General features: G+C 42.3%; 1 protein-coding gene across 2 annotated transcripts; it reads right to left on the bottom strand.

Moving 5' to 3' along the window:
- Window positions 1-9,719: 9,719 nt before the first annotated feature.
- On the bottom strand, window positions 9,720-13,118 carry LOC133891075 (RNA pseudouridine synthase 6, chloroplastic-like). 2 transcript variants are annotated; one of them, XM_062331769.1, is made up of 9 exons: window positions 12,837-13,118; window positions 12,628-12,756; window positions 12,273-12,516; window positions 12,086-12,167; window positions 11,566-11,681; window positions 11,414-11,468; window positions 11,217-11,328; window positions 10,597-10,766; window positions 9,720-10,326 (listed from the first exon to the last, which is right to left on the bottom strand). In XM_062331769.1, the coding sequence occupies exons 2-9, from the start codon at window positions 12,743-12,745 to the stop codon at window positions 10,024-10,026; spliced, it is 1,200 nt and encodes a 399-aa protein (XP_062187753.1). In that variant the 5' UTR covers window positions 12,746-12,756; window positions 12,837-13,118; the 3' UTR covers window positions 9,720-10,023. The 2 variants fall into 2 exon arrangements, with proteins under 2 accessions (XP_062187753.1, XP_062187752.1); XM_062331768.1 differs by having other exon boundaries at window positions 12,273-12,527.
- Between the last annotated feature and the right edge of the window lie 7,431 nt (window positions 13,119-20,549).

Here is a 20,549-nt window from a genome sequence, read left to right on the forward strand (position 1 = left end):
TATGGGCCCCATCTCTACTTCCTTCTTGTGGCGACTACGTGATTTCTCCTCCCCTTTGCCTCTCCTGCTGCCACTAGGGTTCCTCAGCCCTTCATCTTTTCCTCGTAGATCTTGGTTGGGGAGAGTCGGAGAACAGATTCATCCAATCCTACCTCGTAAGAACGGAGGGTAACAATGTTATGATCACTCAAGCCAGGAGCTCCTCATCCTCTCCTACACCGATCTCTACCAATTTTACCATGATCTCGCTATGATTTGCTTCGTCTGGCCAAATGGATGTGATTTTGATGGGTTTTTTCACTTATCCTTATGCTCTGAACAAATTCATCCAATCCTACCTCGCAAGAATGGAGGGCGCGCCCCAGATCATTACCTTGTCATTACCTTGAGTCCTACCTCGCAAGAACAGAACGGATTCCAGATAAATTACCTGTCATTACCCTGAGCGCAAGATATATATATGATGTTAGTTTCTATGCCCGCGAACGATTTAAACATGCATGTCTTGTTAAGATAAAATGATCCGCATATATACATGTATATACATGTCCTCTTATACATGTAGCAAATGGTCCTCCATATTTTGTTAACTGATGGGCGGCTATGCTACGTCCAAAGGCATCCTAAGAAAAAGCATCCACCATTTTTTCTTTACCTTATCGAAAATATATTCATATATTGACCTCATATATATATATGAATATATAGGTATACATATATGTATATGTATATGTATGTATGTATGTATGCAGTATATCCTCATAATGGCTGGCGATGGAAAGCAGCTTCATTTCATTTTGTTAACAGAAGAGATATCTTTGCATATCGAGCCACATTTCTTTTCATTTAAATACAACATGAGAATCTTCATATACAACTGACCAATGGCAAGATGATCCATGATCCAATACACATAATTGAATACACGCTAGAATACAAAGACATGTATATTTGTATCGATCGAGTCTGCTATATGACATGTGTAAGTACAAGCTAGCTGCATGTTGAATTTGGCTGAATTTGAAAGTGAGGTGAATGCGATTAATTTGGCTGAAAAGGAAAATTACTCTATAGGTATGATCCTTTTAAATTTCTGCTTGTTAGTTGATAGTTAAAATAATAGGCTTTAATTTGGCATATGATCATTGCCTGAGCTGATTGTTGATCTAACTGCATATCTCTCAGGGACCACACTTGCAGCAAATTTGAAGAAAGGTGCAATGGCAATAACTAATAACCTCCTTCTGTTTCGTTCCTTAAATTTGAAGAAATGGTTTCTTTGGTTAGTTTTGTTGGTTGTTAATTTTAGTGTGGTTTGGGTGCTAGAGTTGGACCCGTTATAGTTATAGCTGTGTGCAGTAGCGGGCGTGACTTGTACAAACGGGTATAGGAAGGTTCTTAAACGTGTTGCCGCTCAGCCTGAACGTGAGGTTCTCATTTTCTTCGTCTTTTTTTATGTGAACCAAATTTTATTGCTGACCAAATATTCTGTTTTGAATCAGGAACTTTAAGTCTCTTTTTTTTAAAAAAAAAAGGAACTCTAATTGGAGATATAGGTTCACTGAAAGGTTTTGACAGTGTACAAATATACAGAGAGACAGGCATGGTCTGACAGGCTAAACCATGTCCGAAAATACCAACAGGGCCATTGCAGATGATAGTTCAACTTACAATTAAAGTTGCAAGTAGTATGTGTCTACAATTTTACAATTTTAGAAACATAGGGTATGTTTGGTTTCTCGGATAAGATTTTGTAGAGCTGTATGTAGAAGCATGTTGAGGGAAAACAGGCTAAACGAGTTATATTTGTTAAAAAGAATAATGTTTGGTTTATTTTATCTATCTGAATAGACTAAGTTGAGTTTCTGTTTGGTTGACTGAAACTGAGACTGTATGAACGGATATAAGAGTTGAGATTGTGATTGGTTACTCGTATGAATATAGTTTTGTGATATTGCCAAGTGAGCCCGTCTGTTTGAGCGGATGCAGAGCCTGCATCCGTCAGACCATACTACGGACTCCTAGGCCAGGATAAAACTGTATATTTTCATCTTTCGTGTTAGACTACAACAGTGAATACAGATAACCCAACAAACTTCTTTTTGAAATTCTATGTATTTATTGGACCAGGATAAAGGAGATTCGAGAAATCAAATACACCCCTAACATTCCCCACACGGTAGCAAATGTTGGAGCATAAGCTCTGCCGGGGAACATGGTCCTGGATCATGGACCAAAATGGATCCATCTACCTCAACTTCTTTGGTTTTCTGGACCAAGTCATCTGGCATCCTACCTGTTCTCTACGAATGATACTCCATGATCGATTAATGCGTTGCTCGTTAGCACTAACATGGATCTGATGGTGAATCGATCTGATGGTGAATCGTTGGCAGTTGGAGCTTCAAGACTCCGAGAGAGAGTTCTTAAAAAAAAAAAAGACTCCGAGAGATGGCAAGTGAGTAATGGCCTGCCTTCGCAATGCTAGTCGTTCGTTCGACAAAGTAAAATAATGGGAAATTTGAAGATTTGGTTTTGCTTATTTTTTATTTTTTATTATTTTTTGCAAAATGTATCCAACCATTGAGAGATCAGATACGAGGAATTTCTGAAACTAGGGGAAACAGAAAAATATCTGAAACCTGAACGTATCGTTTAATTTGATCCATTCGACCGTATCGTTGAAAATGAAGCCTGAGCTTTTTATTTTAATCTTACAAAGAGGACTTTTGCACTAGAGAGATAAAATCTATGCCAACATGTGAAAGTTATAATGGCAACACTTACCGTTGCGACGAGCATGCAAGCATGTTTGTCAACAAGAAAGGTGAAAACCCTTTTGAAACTTCCTGTAAGATCATCATATACTTCTTTTCTCTGAAAACAGGACCTGTATCCAATTCCAGAGTGAAAGCAGGAAAGGCAAACATACTGTCTTGCAGGGAGAGAAAAACCAAAAACATGGCTTAAACATGAAAGAGAGTAAGCCATGGGTTTGGCACAAATTAGAGTGTGCCTTGTAAGCAAAGCTACAGAAGCCGAAAGTTCCTCGAACCACAGGGCAACAAGAAGGCGAAAGCTTTCTTTGCAATGCTAGATGAAGCGGCTAGAACCTTTCATCATAGCTTTTTCTTGTAAGTCTTCGTTATTGCAGACTGAGAAATTTGGAAGCGAAGGAGCGCAAAGATTTTTCAGCAAATTAGCCTGGCTTTTCATAAGTGGAAGAATAATTTCATTGACACTGTGCACTTGGAGCTGTATAGAATGAAGGGCTCTCTACACGTCGAGTTTTCCCAATAGATTAACAACTTTATCTAGTCTTTTACACCTCTCTCTTTTTTTGACTTGCCTGCTTCCTGGCATTGTACAGACATTTTCTTTATTAATAAAGTGGTCGCTTTGTAGTAGGGGATTCTCCTACTGGAGTTCTTAAAAAAAAGGCGAAAGATGAAGGTAAAGGGTCATGCAGATCAAGTGGTACTGTGGTAGGTAATGCAATTGAGTTATTTAGATGAGACACCTATATGCTTTATTTCCACTAATCTTCAAGCTTAAGTTACCACTACAAGGCAGAAGGCAGTGTCCTTTCTATGATTGGTCTTGTAAACTATTCTTCTCATAAAGTCATCTCAATTTGTATATAGGCAGGAACCAGGACTGCTACTGAAACCAAATGAAAGTACTAGTGATGTGAGGCGGTTCAGGTACCATGCATGCATATACGTGGGGAAGAGAAAATTCTACTAGCCATAGAGGATGTATGATTTATCGGTACTGTTTATTTATGTTAAGATTTATATTAGATAATTAGAAAAAAATTAATATGATAGATGAGAGAATCAATATATGAATATATATTTGTGATGATGGATTGATAGATAAATCATATCTGTATAAGCACAAGCAGAGCTGCATTTCCTGTATATGTGCTACCCTCAAACAATTTAACAATGTCACACAAGTCTTGTACGACTGCAGGCTAACCAATTTAGAGGAGACAGTTTGATAAGGAAATGTAATATGCTCCCCGACTGCTCTTCTGGGAAAGACGAGCTACCTGTTGTCACCATCCAGTACGGTCCCTGTGATCGAGTTTACAAGAGCATTAGCATGACAAAGTGGAGAACTTTTTTGGGAAGGATTAGTTGAAGGCAACCGGATTAGTCAAACTAGAATCGTGAACATTCTAGTGGCGCATGAATCGTTTGAACCATGCATGTTCCTTCCATATAGCTAGCTCTCATCAAATTGTTCTCAGAATCACGGACCAATTGGAAAAGCAATTCCACATGGGGTGTTGACAAACAAGTTATTTCATCCATCATCCCTCTTATCTAATACCTATCAAGCTATTGATTCTCTCATTCATCCTATAATTTTTACATCTATCGCTCCGATACGAATCTCAACGCAAATAAACGGTCACGAGAGCTTATGTGTTTGCGAAATTTTCCCTTCCGAGACCAATCCATGGTGTATCCGTGTCAGTGACAGATCCAGAACAAAAATAATCGGATGTCTCACTTGTTAGGATAGATATCTGAGTATCACATTTATTAGTTGTTAGGCTAGAAATTGTTATATAAACTTGGTACATATGATGAGTTATTGAAAAAAGAAGAATTACCCGATATCTTATACATCCTCTACCTGTAAGTGGATCCGCCCCTGGTCCGCGTTGCATTATTTGTTTGGTCGCCATCGGTTCACCAGCCGCCAAAGATGCGTTACCTAGACAATAATTTCGCGGTTTCGATCGCCTTTGTGTCGATGAACCTGATCTTCCTTCTTCAGATCATGCCTCGCTGTCCGTACAATGGATCTGGGCCTTTGGGACCCATCCAGCTCGCGCAGACTGCGACCGCGAAAGGATCAGCGAAGGACACGCCATGAGCAAGAAGAAGTAAGCATTGGTGCAGCGACATGGCTGGCCGTGCAGCGAGCAAGCCGACCCGCGGAAGCCCTGGCGGAGGAGGGACGCGGTGGCCGCGGGAGGGCACGCGCAGGCGCACCAGCACGAACCATCGGCCGGCCGCGGAGATGGGCGTTTGTTTGCCCCGACCTGGTTGAGGCGAGGAGAGGTTGATCTGCGCCTGCTCATCTTGATATGAAAAGTACAGAAGTTCAGCAGCTGCATCTTATCGGAAATCTCCTAACTTCACGTGTCAGTGCCGCTGCAACCGTCCCCCTTTCTCGGATCCAGATCCAGTCAGATGTTAACAGTAACTTATGGGAAAACGTATTGTTCACAGAAATACTGTAGCATCGTATCTTTGGTGTGCCGATGTGGCCATATGTGGGTAAGGGCTCGGCCCATCTATTTTTCTTTCTTTTTTTTCCGATGGCAGACCATCATTGTCGTTTAGGTGTCATGCTACTATTTTTTCAGGCTTCCTAAAGTAGATTAAAATCTCGAGAAGTTTCAGTCTATGTTGATTAGCAGAAGTGATTAGCCGTCAGTGAGGTTTGGCGATGGAGATTACCTTCCAACTAGGGATTTTATGGTTGCCGATTTAAAGAGAGGTCCGAGCGGTAGACCGCACCAGCAAAGGTGGTGGGCGTGAGGGCGAGGTAGCGATGCGGCAGAGATGTTGCCGGTCTTAAGAAGCGAAGGATAGTTGGATGACCAATGTCAGGTAGGGGGAATTAGAGAAACCAGGTTAGCATGGCAGCGGTCGACAGCGAGGACACTGTCGGAGATACTGGTGGAGGGCAAGGTAGGAGAGTATGGCGTTGTCCGATAGAAGGAAGAAGGTGAATAGGAGTAAGCGATTGAATGAAAAAGAAAAGAGGGGTGTCATCTAATTTGATCGAACGGTTCACACATGTCGATTGAAGAGAAGGAAAAAAAATCAGTCACCTGTTCAACAGCACTGCCTTTTTCTTGCGAATTATGCTACCATTTTTTCTGTCATTTTTTTCTGAATCATGCTACCATTTTTATGGTTGTAACGAAATTCTGTCAAGTTGTACACCATTCTCGTTTTCTTGATTTTTCTTACATAGCATTGACATAGCTCGCAGCGTGCTATGGGTTTTACTTGTGTGCATTGCACGTAGACCTCATGAAGCCCAAATGTCGAGTTCAGCGGAGCATAGACCATATGCATTCTGCCCCATTCGTAATAACTTTTCTTGTAAAGTAGAGAATTCACTATAGGTTGTATCCTATAGAGGATTGCACAATATCTCTCATATATGTAATGCACTTTCGGTGGGTTGCTCATAACAATTTATCCAAATGTCTGAAAATGCCACTTTTCAAAATATGATTTGACACTATGTCAAGCTAGCATAATTTTCTTCGCAAAATGGCACCGCACGAGTAAGTAGAAGCACCAATCTAAAATGATAGTGGCACCTCCACATGTTGGTCGTAAGGCCATCTCTAACAGAGTCTCCAAACCTGCAAATTCCAGTGCTACAATACTTTGCGGCCTACTGTAGCACTAGAAATTCATCTCCAACAGATCATCTATCCAGTGATACAGTACTGCTACAATGTTAGGGATAGAAGATGCTGTAATAGTGATAGGGGATGCTGTAATAGTATTTTGAGGATGAAAATTTGAGATAGCTATTGGAGATGCTGTAATAGTCTCCAAACCTGCAAATTCCTCTATCCCTAACACTGTAGCAGTACTGTATCACTGGATAGAGGATCTGTTGGAGATGGATTTCTAGTGCTATAGTAGGCCGCAAAGTACTGTAGCACTGGAATTTGCAGGTTTGGAGACTCTGTTGGAGATGGCCTTACAGCACAAGTTGGTGATGGCACGAGTGGCATAATCAAATCCACTTGCTACTAGACCTAAGTAAAAAAGCTCAGCCCGATTTTGGCATGTTCAGATAAGGATTGCAATTTATCCTGATTACCCATCCGCGGATAAATATTCGAATAGAATAGGTTATGAGTAGCAAATGATATCCACGGGTATGTTCGTGGGAAAAAAATACTACCCGACAGTAAACAGATACAGATATAGGTAAGACATACTCATACCTGTAAAACTTGTATACCCGTCATATAAATATCTCAACTCTAAACTCTAACATTCTACATCATATAAATACCCTGTTCCGGCCCACCCCGCCGTGCCGCCATCACCCCGTGTCGTACCACCCCGGCCTGGCCCGTTTCGCCGATGTCGCCCCGTGCCACCCCATCACGTCACTCCGCCCCGCCTCAGCCCACCCCACCGCCCTGTCTTGCCGCCGCCATCATCGCGTTGCCCTGTCACACCACGTCGTCGCGCCGTCCCACGGGTAAACGTGTATACCCGCAGGTAACGGGTTTAGAGCTGGCTCTACACCCGCGGATGTTTGTGGGTATACCCGCAGGTGAGTAAAAAACCAGTAGATATAGGTATAAGTGAACACTATTCGTACCCATCGTACCCGATTGTCATCCCTACAACTAGACAAGCTCGTGATTTCTATTGACGGGCTTAGCTACAATTTGTTAGTAAAAAATTGAGCCTAGCTCAAGCCCAGCCTGAAATATTAAAATGAATTATTTCCCAGTATAAAAATCACAAGCGGCCTGAGCCTAGCTCGACCACAGTTCGATTATGCCGGCCAGTTGGATTTTAGGGCTAGGCATAGGCAGCCATTTTTGGACTGAAACAAAAATCACAAGCTTTTATTCGGCCCAACCCGAGGCCATGCTTAGGTCTCCTTGCTACTTTTTCATGAAATATGGGAAATAAATGGGTTGATTATGGCTTTGGCCGAGACCAGGAAATGAAACGACGTAGGGACTATTTGGTTTGATGTAATGTTTCCTCACTGAAATTTGGTGTCCAATTGGACATCTACAATATTTCTTCGACAACCCATATTTTTCTAAAACATTCTCAAGGAAATAAAGAAGAGCTCCGAGCGTGGGAAGAACTTTGGGATAAATTGGTAGCAGACCAAATACTTATATAATCAACGTGACAAGGAATTGATAATTAAATAATTAAGTATTTACCAGAAATATGGTATATGCTGAAGATAGATCACTATTGCACACGTGCTAATCATCCGATACGTTACGTTTCATAACCTCCATGAGGTAGATAAGGCATGTGCCGATGTTCCAAATATTTTATCATGTTCTACACAAAAATAATCCTTAGATTAAGGAGCCTTTTACATATTTGGAAATAATACAATTCAGAAATGTTACACTTGGAGACTCCGAATACTGTGTGCCTCATGACCCGATTGTATAAGGAGGGGAGAGGTTATGTTCAATAGGGGGAGTCTAAGCTAGCAATCGGATCCCAAGAAAGGAAGAGCCATCAAACCATGGGAAGCAAGAAACTAGCCAAGTAATACACAGCAAATCTAATTGGATAGGAGCATAAACAATTTATTGAGATCCATAACAACATTGTGCCACTATTAGATTAATCTGATAAGGGCTTCAGAATTTAGAACACGAGAAAACTCGCTAAAATACTTAGGATTAGATCTAGACACAAATTTATTGTAATTGTCTTTTTCTAATATTAATTAAGATGAAATATGATGTATGGTTATTATCTTAAGGGAGATATGAACATGTATAAAATCACATATCATTCTCTTCGATACACATAGTTGGCTCTTGAACCTGGAAAATGATTTTTGGATCCTCCTCTAAACAGAGTAATTGTTGATGGAGGTACTGTTCTAGTTCCAGCTACCTAGCTCAAGAATTTTTGGAGCCGGAGGCCTCCCAAATAGGTACAAGGTATTTCGGGCTCCTCAAGAGCCTGCTGCAGAGCTCGGCGAACAACAACAATCCCGGAGGCCGGAGGACGGGCAGGTGGAGGAGTTGCACTCCGCCGCGTTGTGTTCAGCATCGAACAACCACTGAACCATCAGTTACGTTCAGCATCGAACAACCGCCGGTGTTGCACCTGTACCGTGGTTACTGGGTTGGTCCGAGGCACGATACTGTAAATACGATTCAGTCATGGCACGGATCAAGCTGAGACGGATTGAACCGGTACAGCACGAGACCACAGGCCGTACCTGAGCCGAGTACGCGGCAGGGCACGGCCCGACTGAGTCGGTCCGGCACGGGCACAGCCTAACCCAGACCGGCACAAGCAAGACCCAGCTCAGACCAGTACAGGCACAACACGGCCAGGCACGATCCAACCTGGCACATATAGACCCGGCTATTTTATATTATATATATATATATTTAATTTTGTAGCTATTTTCTTATCTATTTTCTATATTTTTTAATTTTATAGTTATTTTTTATTTTATTGGACCGGTTGTGCCGACGAACCACCCGTGTACCGTTAGATCATCCGTGACGCCGTACCTGTCGTGCCACAATCATGCCTAAATCGACCCGGCCCGACACAACTGTGCCGTAAGTCGAGAGAAGACACTTGGACCAATACGGTACAACCTGTTACAGTAATCGGATTATACCGTAATCAGACCGTACTGAACCAGATCAGTCCGAGTGGCTCATTTGACCATAACAGTCTCTGTTATGGGCTATAGTGTCCGTTTGTTTTTAGGCGCCAAAACGAAAACGTGGCGCTCACTGACGGGGCACCGGTAATAGGTCGCGTGGAAAGCGTTCAGATTGGGCTTCGTTTGTGCTGTAAAGCCCATGTTCAGTTTGGGCCACTCACACGTCAGCCCAGGAAGTTGTGCACAACAACCAGCCAACCGATCAAAATTTTCTAAACGCTGCAACGTGCTACTTTCACATAGGGCCAGTGTTTCAGAACAAAGTACAGACCATGATATCATCATCTAAAAAAAAGTACAGAGCATCCGAGCAACAACTGTTATCTACATCACCTACCCAAATCTGGTAATCTTTACGCTCAATAAGAGAACAGTGGCAGCTGTGTCTCTGTAGCTCAACAGTAACAGGCCTGCATCGGCCAGTCTCATCTGAGATGTAAAACGTTCTGTCTGAACAATATTTGTGTGTTTTAGGATTCTATTCCCGGCGAAATATGCTATCGCTGACTTCAGAGGATGGAATTTCAGGGTTGAAATTCCAATATATACCATTGCTCATACCAAGTCAGACTCCACTGAATCTTGCCGCCACCACGGAATCCCTGCCTTGTAAGAGGGACGCTCACCTTCATAGTCCCATGATATCTCTGATGCTTGCAGGCCGATTACGGATTTCGGTTCCTTGCCGTGGGAAGCAATCCATGCTTCAACGGCAGCTTCTTTCTCCTCTTCGCTATTGTACAGCCTCTCCCTACCCAATGGGTTTATGCTTGGATTAGCCATTGCTGCCATTGCTGCAGTCATGTATGCAGAATCCCCTATAATTGGAGCACCTATAGCAGCAAGCTGTGCCCTAATCTGCAAAATAATTTAATTCCAAATTAGACTATATTGTGATGTACCATAAGCAAGCAATCAAATTCCTGGCAAGGATTATACCACTGAACGAAACAATTGCATATGCATAGCTCATTCAATTAAAAAACACAAGTGTTGGCAAAAACAAACAAATAGCACGTTAAAGCCTTCCAAGACGACAGTCTGTTAGCTTGGAATCTTTGCATTACAAAAGGGGAATAATCAAGCCTTTAATGGTGTCATTTAACAGAAATTATATGATACTCCTACCTGATGAGTTTTCCCCGTCAAGAGATTGATTTTACATTCATAGGCAGCTTCCTGTTGGGGCCACCCACAGTCGTTGATGTTGTAAACTTTCCTGATCAAAGAGCTTGGCCATGGTACCTTCTTACAATCAAGTATCTCCATTTGACAGAGATACCATCCTCCAATATGGTCTGGTATGACGAAAATATTAATATACTAGTACAAGGATTTCAATATAACAACCAAGGCCCAACAGACAAAAACATGCAAGTAACTTGAAATTTCTGATGCAAGCATCCGTGTCTTAGTCAGGTCGAGGACTTCTATCTTCTATAGTTTTTAACATCCAGCAAGCAATTAACATAATAACAAGGAAATGCACAAATAGCTGATGGAGACGAGACTCTATGTAAACTGTTGATTCACATTTCACTATTTAGTAAATGGCCACAACTTAACAATGGTGGTGTGAGTGCACATATGTTTATAAAGAGGTAAACAATTTCACCCAAAATCAAATATATTTACAACCCAGATATATGTATGCAACTCAGGACAGCAATGCTAACATCAAAATACGAAACACATATTGACTGAACTTCTAATCTTCCACAAGCAACATATTTCAATTCAAAAGTTACCTTTTGAAACTAATCTAGGAGCACGATTAACAGGACGCATATAATGCGTAATTGTTCCTGTAGACACAGGTGCTGTAGTAAGTGCCAGATAAAGTTTCTTAACCTGTTTTTCCTGTTACAAAATGGAAAAAGGTATCATTGCCAATACAGGTTCATGGTGCAAAAGCACACTACATTGCAGTTAGGCAGTAACATACCCTTATCAGTCCATGGAAAACCGAGGAGAACCCTTTTGTTTTGGACAATACCACACTGCAAAGTTTTGAGAAAAGGATGGCATATTGGCATTAGCTACTTACTTTCCACATTTGAGCAAACCAAGTTTATACAAGTAAAGTGATAGACAAACCAGCCTTCAGAACAATTGTCAATTTGATGAGTTGTCATTAATGGCGTTTCCAATCCTAATGCACGCGAAGTAAATACTGCACAGGATTCCTCGATGTTATCAGTTGTTCCTCCCACCTACATATTGAAATTCACGCTTAATATTATTTGAATTCAGAAAAGTTCAACCCTAATGACTGATTGGACCATATCTAAGTTCACCAGCTACAATATTTTTTTTTTAAAAAAAACTTGCTTCATGAATAACTGTGTGCTTCTGGTTGCATTCGTGGACCATACGCATTTTAATTGAGGTAAATTTTCATTTTGTGAAGTAACCTTTTAGTTTAGTAAAATAGATAGTACAGTCATAGACAATTTGAACAGCATCAAGTTAACACATGAACAGTTCAAGAAACTAGATGGCTATCTTGCAGAACACATTCTGTATTATGGTATCTGCAGCCTAGGAAATTTATACCGCGATGCCTCAAGTAGTCAAGTGCCAACAAATGTAAAAAGAAAAGATAAGAGAGACATACTGATGTTGCAGCTGGTTTATCGAGGACAACATAGTCATCAGCGACTGCTATTACCCTGGTTTTCCAGTCAATTTCATAACACCTGGCAGGATTGAATAAGGAACATACTCATAAGCACTCTATCTGATTCATTCATTCATCATAGCAAGAGTTCACAGCAGATAACAGAGAAAAGCATCCATCTTACCTCGGAAAACGTTTGGGATGCACATGAACCCGCAGATATGTGCCGGCCTCAAGGCGCTGGTTTGGGTCCGTCACCCTGAACGTCTTCTGCGCTTCCCTCACCGTCTTCCCCTTAATGGACGCCCTTCGGCGCAGGACTGAAGGCTCGGTAACTTCCCTAAAGAGTCTAAAATGCTCCGGAGAAGCGTAAGGAGGCGGCTGCGGCGCGACAAGCGCGTAGTATACAGCCCCAAACTTGATAAGATCTGCAACATACCTTCACACCCACAATGTTACTCAAGACTCATTCTTACATCAGCCAATTCATTTCACTCTAGTAAGAGAGCGCGAGAGAGCATATGGGGAGGGGTGCTTACAGAGGAGGAAGGCCGAGAGACCTGGAGATGAAATCGGCGGCCACCTCGTCCTCCCGAGCGACGAGGTGCTCGATTCTTGGAGGCTCGTCTTGCAACGGGCACGGCAGAAGCCTGTCATACACTGGATACCTGCGTCACGGTGGACACCGTCTCAGTGCATCACCTGAGAATAGCAGCTATGGAGATAGTAGAAGGGCGGGCGAGCTTACGCTGCGGTTGTTGGGGCTTCGACCACAGCGGCGGTTGACACTGCAGCGGCGGTGGCGGCGAGGGGCGTAGCGGGGGAGAGGAGGGACCGGCGGCGGCGTGGGGTGGGGTGGGTGGCGAGGAGCGGAGAGAAGGAGAGGGCGCGCGGGAGGAGTGGAGGGGGAGGGAAGGGGCGATGCCGTAGCCGCGGGAGGAGGGAGGCGACGGAGGCCGCCGGCTTTGGCATCCCGGCGTGTCGCGGCGGCGGGAGGTCAGATAAGATTAAGCTTAAGCTTCTCTGCAGATAGTATATGCATTCAGATTTCAGGGTGAATTTGGTTTGAAGATTATGTTTTGTGATTTTTTTTTTCTGCTGAAATTTGGTATATTTAACCGAATATGACATGTGTATTCCTTTGCCGCTTAATTTCGATGATATTTGATATTTTTCTGTTGAAATTTGGTATATTTAACCGAATTTGACATGCGTATTCCTTTCGCCGCTTAATTTCGCTGATATTTGGTTATTTACTGGGTTTTTTTTAGTCCGTTTTCTTACCAAACTTTGGTCAAACTGGTTAGCAGACCAAATTTTGGCAGGACGGTAGGCACAAAAAGGTTGCATTTCTAGATTGCAGTTCAGAAGTTTGATGTGTAACTTTGACTATTAATTTTAATTAGAATATATTTATAAAATTCAATAAATTTACAATATGATTGAAGTATTTTTTAAGACAATCAATACATATAATTTCCATGTTAAATGTTTCAAAAGTCATTGATGGTCAAAATTTAAAAGTTTGATCGGTCCTTATTCAAAACGTTATGTATTTACGATCGAATGGAGTATATAATTTGCAAAAATTTACTTTACCTTTCACCCAATCTAATACTCTATCACGAATCACATACTCAAGTTAATAATGTGCCAATTGATTTCGAGCTAAAAAGTGACAAGTGCCAAATGAACCTCACACACGCCCTAAAACTTTGCTTCCATCGGTTGCATTCAAATCAAAGGGATTTAAAAGCATCAAATTGTAAGTTTGTAACAACACCACGTGGCACAATCGCCACACCAATCACCTCGTCACGTACGCAATGAGGTCATCCAGGTCCCGTCTGGACGACCCGCCCTCGGCCAGGGAGTCACAGCGCGGACGGTCTCTCCGAGCGCCGTCACTCGCTGCCGCATCGCCGCCCCTTCGTCTGAGGCCATCACCTTGTCGATCGCCTCGCGGATGGAGGCCGCCAACGTGACTTCGTTGTGCTCCTCCCACGGTCGCAAGAGGACACCGGCCTTGAGGTACTTTCACACGAGCTCGCGCACCTGCTCATGACGGAGCGACGACGTCATGCCAAACGAGATGTACAGCTCCAACGACGGCGACTGCTTGTCGAGCCAACGGGTTCAGAGGCCTAATGGTGAATAGCTTGTTGCCGTCGGAGGAGGGGATCCCCGTGAGCAATGGCAGATCCAACCTTAAATTTTAGGTGGGACGGATACAAACAACTAACTTTACGATATCAATACAACTAAATACAAGTATACCTAATGCTACTTTAACAATTATAAATTAGTTGTACTTGCTTATATCGTGGAGTTCCAAAACAACGTGAACTGGAAAACATTAAAAAATGCAAGTGATATTTGCATAGCAATCGAATCAATGGATGACTCAAGTTCATTAGTTTTTCCCTACATTTGGAATCACAAGCCACATGGTATAGTGGTGAAGTAGCATTTAACCTATTAAAACAATACAGCTTTTCTAAATGAGTGCAAAGCATTGTGTGAGAACATCTGTAGCTATGTTTTTATATTCAAAACCTTAAGGTTCAGCATGCTATGCAATCAATACACCCATACATTGAGGCTATGTTTGGAAGTAAGTGAGGGAATCCCAGGGAAAGAGATCCCCAAGAGGGATCTTGAGAACAATTCGTTTCCGTGAGGATATTTCCATCTAGGTTTTTATTTCCTGCTGTTGTTTGGAAACCAAGGGGATACAAATCCCGAGCAACAAAAATGGTCTCAAAAAATCAGAAAAAACCAAGGAAATTCAGAAAAATCAATAATCCCAAGGTCATGAAAACGGATGAGTCCAATTAGACAAGTCAACTCCACTAGTGCTGCATAATCCCAGGGTACAAAAATAAAATTCAAACAAAATATGCGCGCACCAACATCCAGTATATACATCCAAACAAACATGCATACAAGTTCACGAGTAGAAACATATAAATAGAAATTAAGTATCAGAACTCAAGAGATTGCTTGAACAACCTTAATTAGAGAAAATAGCCTTAATTTTTTCTCTCTTGTCTCTCAGATCGACCAATGCTTCCACCAGCCCACTACAAAGTGCTACAAACTAAAATACAACGAAAGTAGTGAGCTCCCATGTACACGCATGAACATCAAGTATTTAAGGAAGTAATAAATCACAAAATTGAACACATACAATATTCAGCAGCAAAACCAATTGTGTGCCAACTGCCGAGTATAAGTGGTACAGGCAGAACTAGAAGCTTAAGATTGAACATTTTGGCAACATAAGGCTCGACCATATGAATACACAATCTGAGAAAACTTAAATATCATCATGTAACCCTGCATTCAAACCTATCGATATATGGGTTACTATCAGAATGTGCCAACTCATGGTCAAATCAGCATAGACCTACATACACATTTTGTATTTATGGTCAAACCAACATATTTTGGACCTACTCAGTCATAAATAAACATATACTAAACACATCAGTTAAAAAAGGTTTAGTTAAACACATGGACATAGGTACATGCCCATAAACACACAAGGGAAACAAACAACACACATAAAACAGTTGCCAATTGACCCCAAAAGTGCTGAATTTGTTGTCCATGAATAGGTATCTCTTGCTAGAAGGCACCAATAATTAGACTCCTACATATTCAATTTTTAAGCTAGAACACTGGTCTTAACCACAAGACTGCAAAGTCAAGGGAGAAGCATGTATCGCCTATCCCAGTATTTGCAGTCATTTTCAAGACAGAAGTGCAAAAAACATGAATACATGTATACTACATGAAAAATAGATACTTTAATCCTTCCCATACCAATCTAATTTCTAATAAAACCCACTGCACTCAAGGAAATCTATTTGCACTATAAATTAAACCTCACAAGGATTAATATCATAGGAAACACTGGCTGGCGAGCAATAGATGGAGAGGTGGAGAGGACTCACAGCGGGGTGGAGACATAGAGGCACAGGGGAGGAGCCAGGGCCTGGTGGTGGAGTTAGGGGAGGAGTCGAAGGTGTGGCGACAGCGACGACGGAGGCTTGCGTCTTTAGAGCATGGTGGAGAGGCTCACGTCGAGCGCCTCACAACTTGGATGGGGAAGCAATCTCGACCTAGGCCGGCGTGGATAGTTCCCTCGTGGAAACCACGTAGATCAAGCTACAAAACCTTGTGAAATGGGCCAACCAAATGGCATGTTCATCTAACCCAGGGGAGCTTGCCTCGCGGGCTTCCCACCCTGGGAAAAGGCTGAGATCCCGGTGCGGATCGAGCCTTCCAAACAGGCCCTAAATAGATGGTAGATGCTCATTGCTTAGTAATGTACTGAAATGAAACTTGTAAGTAGAAGACCTCAACTACCTTCCAGAGTCACGATCATGCGCTTGCAAGAGCGTGCCGTTCCTACAGGCAGTGCATGCACGAGGCCAGCCGCTTCTGATCTCTCATCTCAGTCCCTCTTCCATGGCTGCTCGAGCAGCTCGGCTCCTCCAGGCTCTAACCTCCAGCCCATCACTCGTTCCTTCCAATGGAATGCGCCTGCGCACGGCGCTGGAGCCCAACACACCACCCTCTGTAGCCTCTCCGACCTTGGCACTCCGATGGCTAGCGGCACTATAGGCTTTGCCCGTGACACTTTGCAGAGGTGAGAGATAAGAGAGAGCGAGTGCCGCGTCGAGGCGAGAGGGCCAAAAGGTGATCGATTCCAATTATTGACCATTGCATGGGCTTTTTCTCCTCTAATATATAGCGGCACAGTGTTGGGCCGGTCAAATCCTTAGATTGTAGCCCCAAGGCATGTACCCCTTCGTTCCTCGTCTTCCCTAACAAGCTATAAGACCCCGAACTCGGGATCTCGTTTACCTCTTGTATCAGTCCCTGAATAAAGAAGCTGATACGCACAGTATAACACAGTAGTATCACAGTCAAACTTCGTACATAAAAATTATGGTTCAAAGTACAAAAGGTTACAAAACTGATCCATATATTACAAACCTGATCTAACAGCCAATGAAACACAACAGAAAGCAAAAGCCCAAGCTACAAGCAGCAAGAGTGCGAACGAGACTTTTAGGACTACTCTTCATCCTCGTCTTCACCTCCCGCGAAATCAGCATCAGTTTTTTCATCTGAATGACAACAAGAATGAGTACGAAAAGTACTTAGTAAGTCATACATTACTTCAAAGTGTTTGATAGATGCATAAGGGATAAAATAAGGATAAGACTTTACGGTTTAGTTTTAAGCGTAAAGTAGTTTTTATGCAAGTGTTCCTTTGTATTATCTAGATTGATTTGAAAACAGTTTTGAATAGTTTAAATCAGGTAACAGACTATATCTGGGAGTTTTCGGTCCTTGGAGAGACTACACCTCGCTTCAAAGTCCCTATTATCATATCTGTTGTACCTCCAGTACTACACAGCTTCTAGCAAAATGAGCCAGGAACCTCATCACACGGAAATCTAGTCCACACACTCACTCGTCAAGACACACGCGCTAAGAGTCTAGTCAAAACGGTTACTACTGTCGCATGTTCATGACCGTGGACACGGTTATTCAAATAGGTTTACACTCTGCAGAGGTTGTACAGCTTCGCCCACACGATATGCTCAGCCTCCAACCGTTGCAAGCGGAGAGCGAATCATACCGAGACACTCCAAACAACTTTTCTGCCAGACTTTTCTATGAGATTTACCCTCAAGCACCAGAGTCCATGTATTGAAGACCAGTCCCTTTTTTAAGCCTAAGCTGGTACTAGCAACCTCCAAACAAAGCGACAGATGGTCACTTAACTACTCGTTCCTCTCAGCCTCCTAGTATGATGCCCAATTTAGTTCGGTGAAAGAGAGAAAGTCATGCCCATTCAAGACATATAAGTCTCACGAGGTGACTAAGTATGATAGCACAGTAACTCAATCCTTTCGACAATAAATATCACAGAAGTAACTCAAACCTCCGGAAGCGGATATCTTCTGCACAAGCCCCCGGCAGCTGCAGGCGGGGGAAGAGCTAGGAGCTAGAGGCTGGGACCAGGTGATGATTCATTCGTGAACCGAAAACCATCTTATCCCTGCTTCTCTGGTGGATCTGAAATGACCTCGGCTGTGTTTCTCCTCTTTTTTTTTTCTTTTTTTTGAGAGGAGTGTTTCTCCTCTTCTGGTAAGTAAACTCTGTAGCCAGGCCAATTTTCGGGCATTTGCAGTGCAGACAATCAATTTTATACAGCATCGCAGCAAAATACAATGCTTAAGTCGAAAAGAAGTTCACGTTCTTTTCAGCCTCTGCTTTGATCATTGGTACACACCATGCCAAGTCATGCTGTAGCTGCACCAACATCAACGTCGAGGGTACATGGAAACGGACAGGTGACGACTCTTGAGACAATGATGGAAATGGACACCCAAACAAGCTATGGGTTGTCACAATGAAGAGCCAAAAATTTGTTGATTCGGTGCTTTACGTCAGGATCCTGTTCGTCGAATGGTGTTGGATTAAAACTCTTTTTTTTTAAAAAAAAATGAAGAACCGATGGACCAGAATCTGGCTAGCATTATTACACCTCTAGATTAAAAGGCACTTAAGCATTGTATTTTGGCTTGGACTAATCTTGCATGGGGGGTTCGCAGAAGCAACAAGAGCAGGTGCTCCGTTCGCAGGTATGTCTGCTCCGTTATACTCACTCATAAGACAGGAAACTGGCGATTAGGGATGCAAGTTTTGTATTTTTTTTTATCATTTGGGTTGATCTAAAACTAAAAAAATAAACTAGAGATTCACTTCCACCTAATTAATAAAAAAATTTAAATAATAATCCAGAACTACTCATTGATACTCATTTTCATTTCTACCGGCGATGATTGCTTATTGTACTCGAGATGCCATTGTTCTTGGCTACTTTAAAATCCTCGAAGATCTCTCAGGCCGTGACTCGCGGGATACGCTCTGAGCCTCTGAGGAATCTTTCGTGTATAACAAGGTCAGGTAGGAGCTTTACAACTTGCGTTCTTGGCATTGCTCTGCTCAACCTGACTAGGATTGGAGGCAAAGGCTGGAGAAGATCTTCGTGCTGTCAGGGTTTGATTTCTTTTTCTTTTTAATTGAGAGCCTGATCTCGTGATCAGGCGTGACAGTTAGACTAGTATTCAGATGACAACCTTGCCAAATCCGCGGAAATATTTCTGCGTTCTTTAGTAGATCAAAGTGCCATATGCAATCGTGCAGTTTTTATTTGATCTACCTGTTCTAATGGATGGATACGTCGTTGGCACCTGGTCAGGAGAGATTCTTATCTTGCTATCTGATGCAAATAATTTTGAGAAACAAACTCTGCATTAAGCCTTTCACATGCAGATGCAGGGCTTCAGAATAGTCAGATACTATTGTTGCCATGACTGAGCAGCATTTGTCCCCTCTCCCCTGTCCCCACTCCCCAGTAATGCAGTAACAGTTGCTCTTGCTACTCAATTACTGACTGACTGCTCATGTACCTCTCTGATCTTGAAATGCTTCATGCTATAAAAATTCTATGAAACAATGCAAGGTTCTGTCTACTCAAACTAAAGCAGATTACAAACCAGTCTGTTCAGATTCTGATTTCCTTTATGCCAGATCCATCTTACATGTTTTTCAGGTGACGCCAAGTGCATGCTATCTGTCAATATTCAATCAGTTTTCAATAAGAGGGGACACAATCGCCTGATCTGACCAAGGAGAGTGAGAACAAACGACATGTTTAGTATTGTCAAAACTCAAAACCTACTAAGTACAGTTCAGAGTTCAGACTTCTGAGCCTGAAAGTTACAGCTGTTGTTCTAGTATCTACTCATCTATAGAGGAACACAAATCAACAATTGCACTTTGCATTGACGGGCACATGGTAAATTCAATTGCAAAAATCTATTAAAACTGCAAAGTTTCACTGTATACAACTTTAAGAGAAGAACTGTAGAACAGAAGAAGTGATCTATTTTCTTTTTTTCTGAAAAAGGTCGGTTCTTTGAAGGCTCTATTTGAGGTGGATTTCTGAATGTGCAGAGCTTTCAGTTGCGTCGCGCTCCTCATTAGCCTTGGAAGGGTGTGCACATAAAGCCAATCAAGCAGTAGCTTTTTCCCAAATTTCACCTTTGCCCTGCAATAACGACAGAGGAGTACTTCCACTCAAATTATCTTCTACTCCTACTTAACACAGTAATCTTTTTCGAGCTGAGATCTTTCATACTCATAGATTCTAGAGGGAATCAAGTGTTTTTTTAAAATATTATGGATTTAGTTCAAATTTGTATCAAGGATTTGGTTTTTTTTTGCACAATTTGACCCTTTTAAAAAACTATTTAAAAATGGACCCTCGCCCCCTCAGGTCTGCTCCAACCGCTCTGGTGCCCAGGGTGAACGCACCCAGTGGCGGACTCAGGAATTTCAGGGAGCCTGGGCTGAGCGCAGGCCGTGCCCA

This window comes from Phragmites australis, chromosome 14, assembly GCF_958298935.1.
Source record: "Phragmites australis chromosome 14, lpPhrAust1.1, whole genome shotgun sequence".
Taxonomy (NCBI): domain Eukaryota; kingdom Viridiplantae; phylum Streptophyta; class Magnoliopsida; order Poales; family Poaceae; genus Phragmites; species Phragmites australis.

Bases quoted from the DNA above. Each gene is read 5' to 3' on its own strand.
- LOC133891075 (XM_062331768.1), bottom strand. From the start codon at position 13,060: ATGCCAAAGCCGGCGGCCTCCGTCGCCTCCCTCCTCCCGCGGCTACGG. The intron at 12,168-12,272 runs GTAAGATGGATG...CAATCCTGCCAG, and splicing joins CATCCCAAACGTTTTCCGAG to GTGTTATGAAATTGACTGGA. The intron at 11,469-11,565 runs GTTTGTCTATCA...AAAACTTTGCAG, and splicing joins GACAATTGTTCTGAAGGCTG to TGTGGTATTGTCCAAAACAA.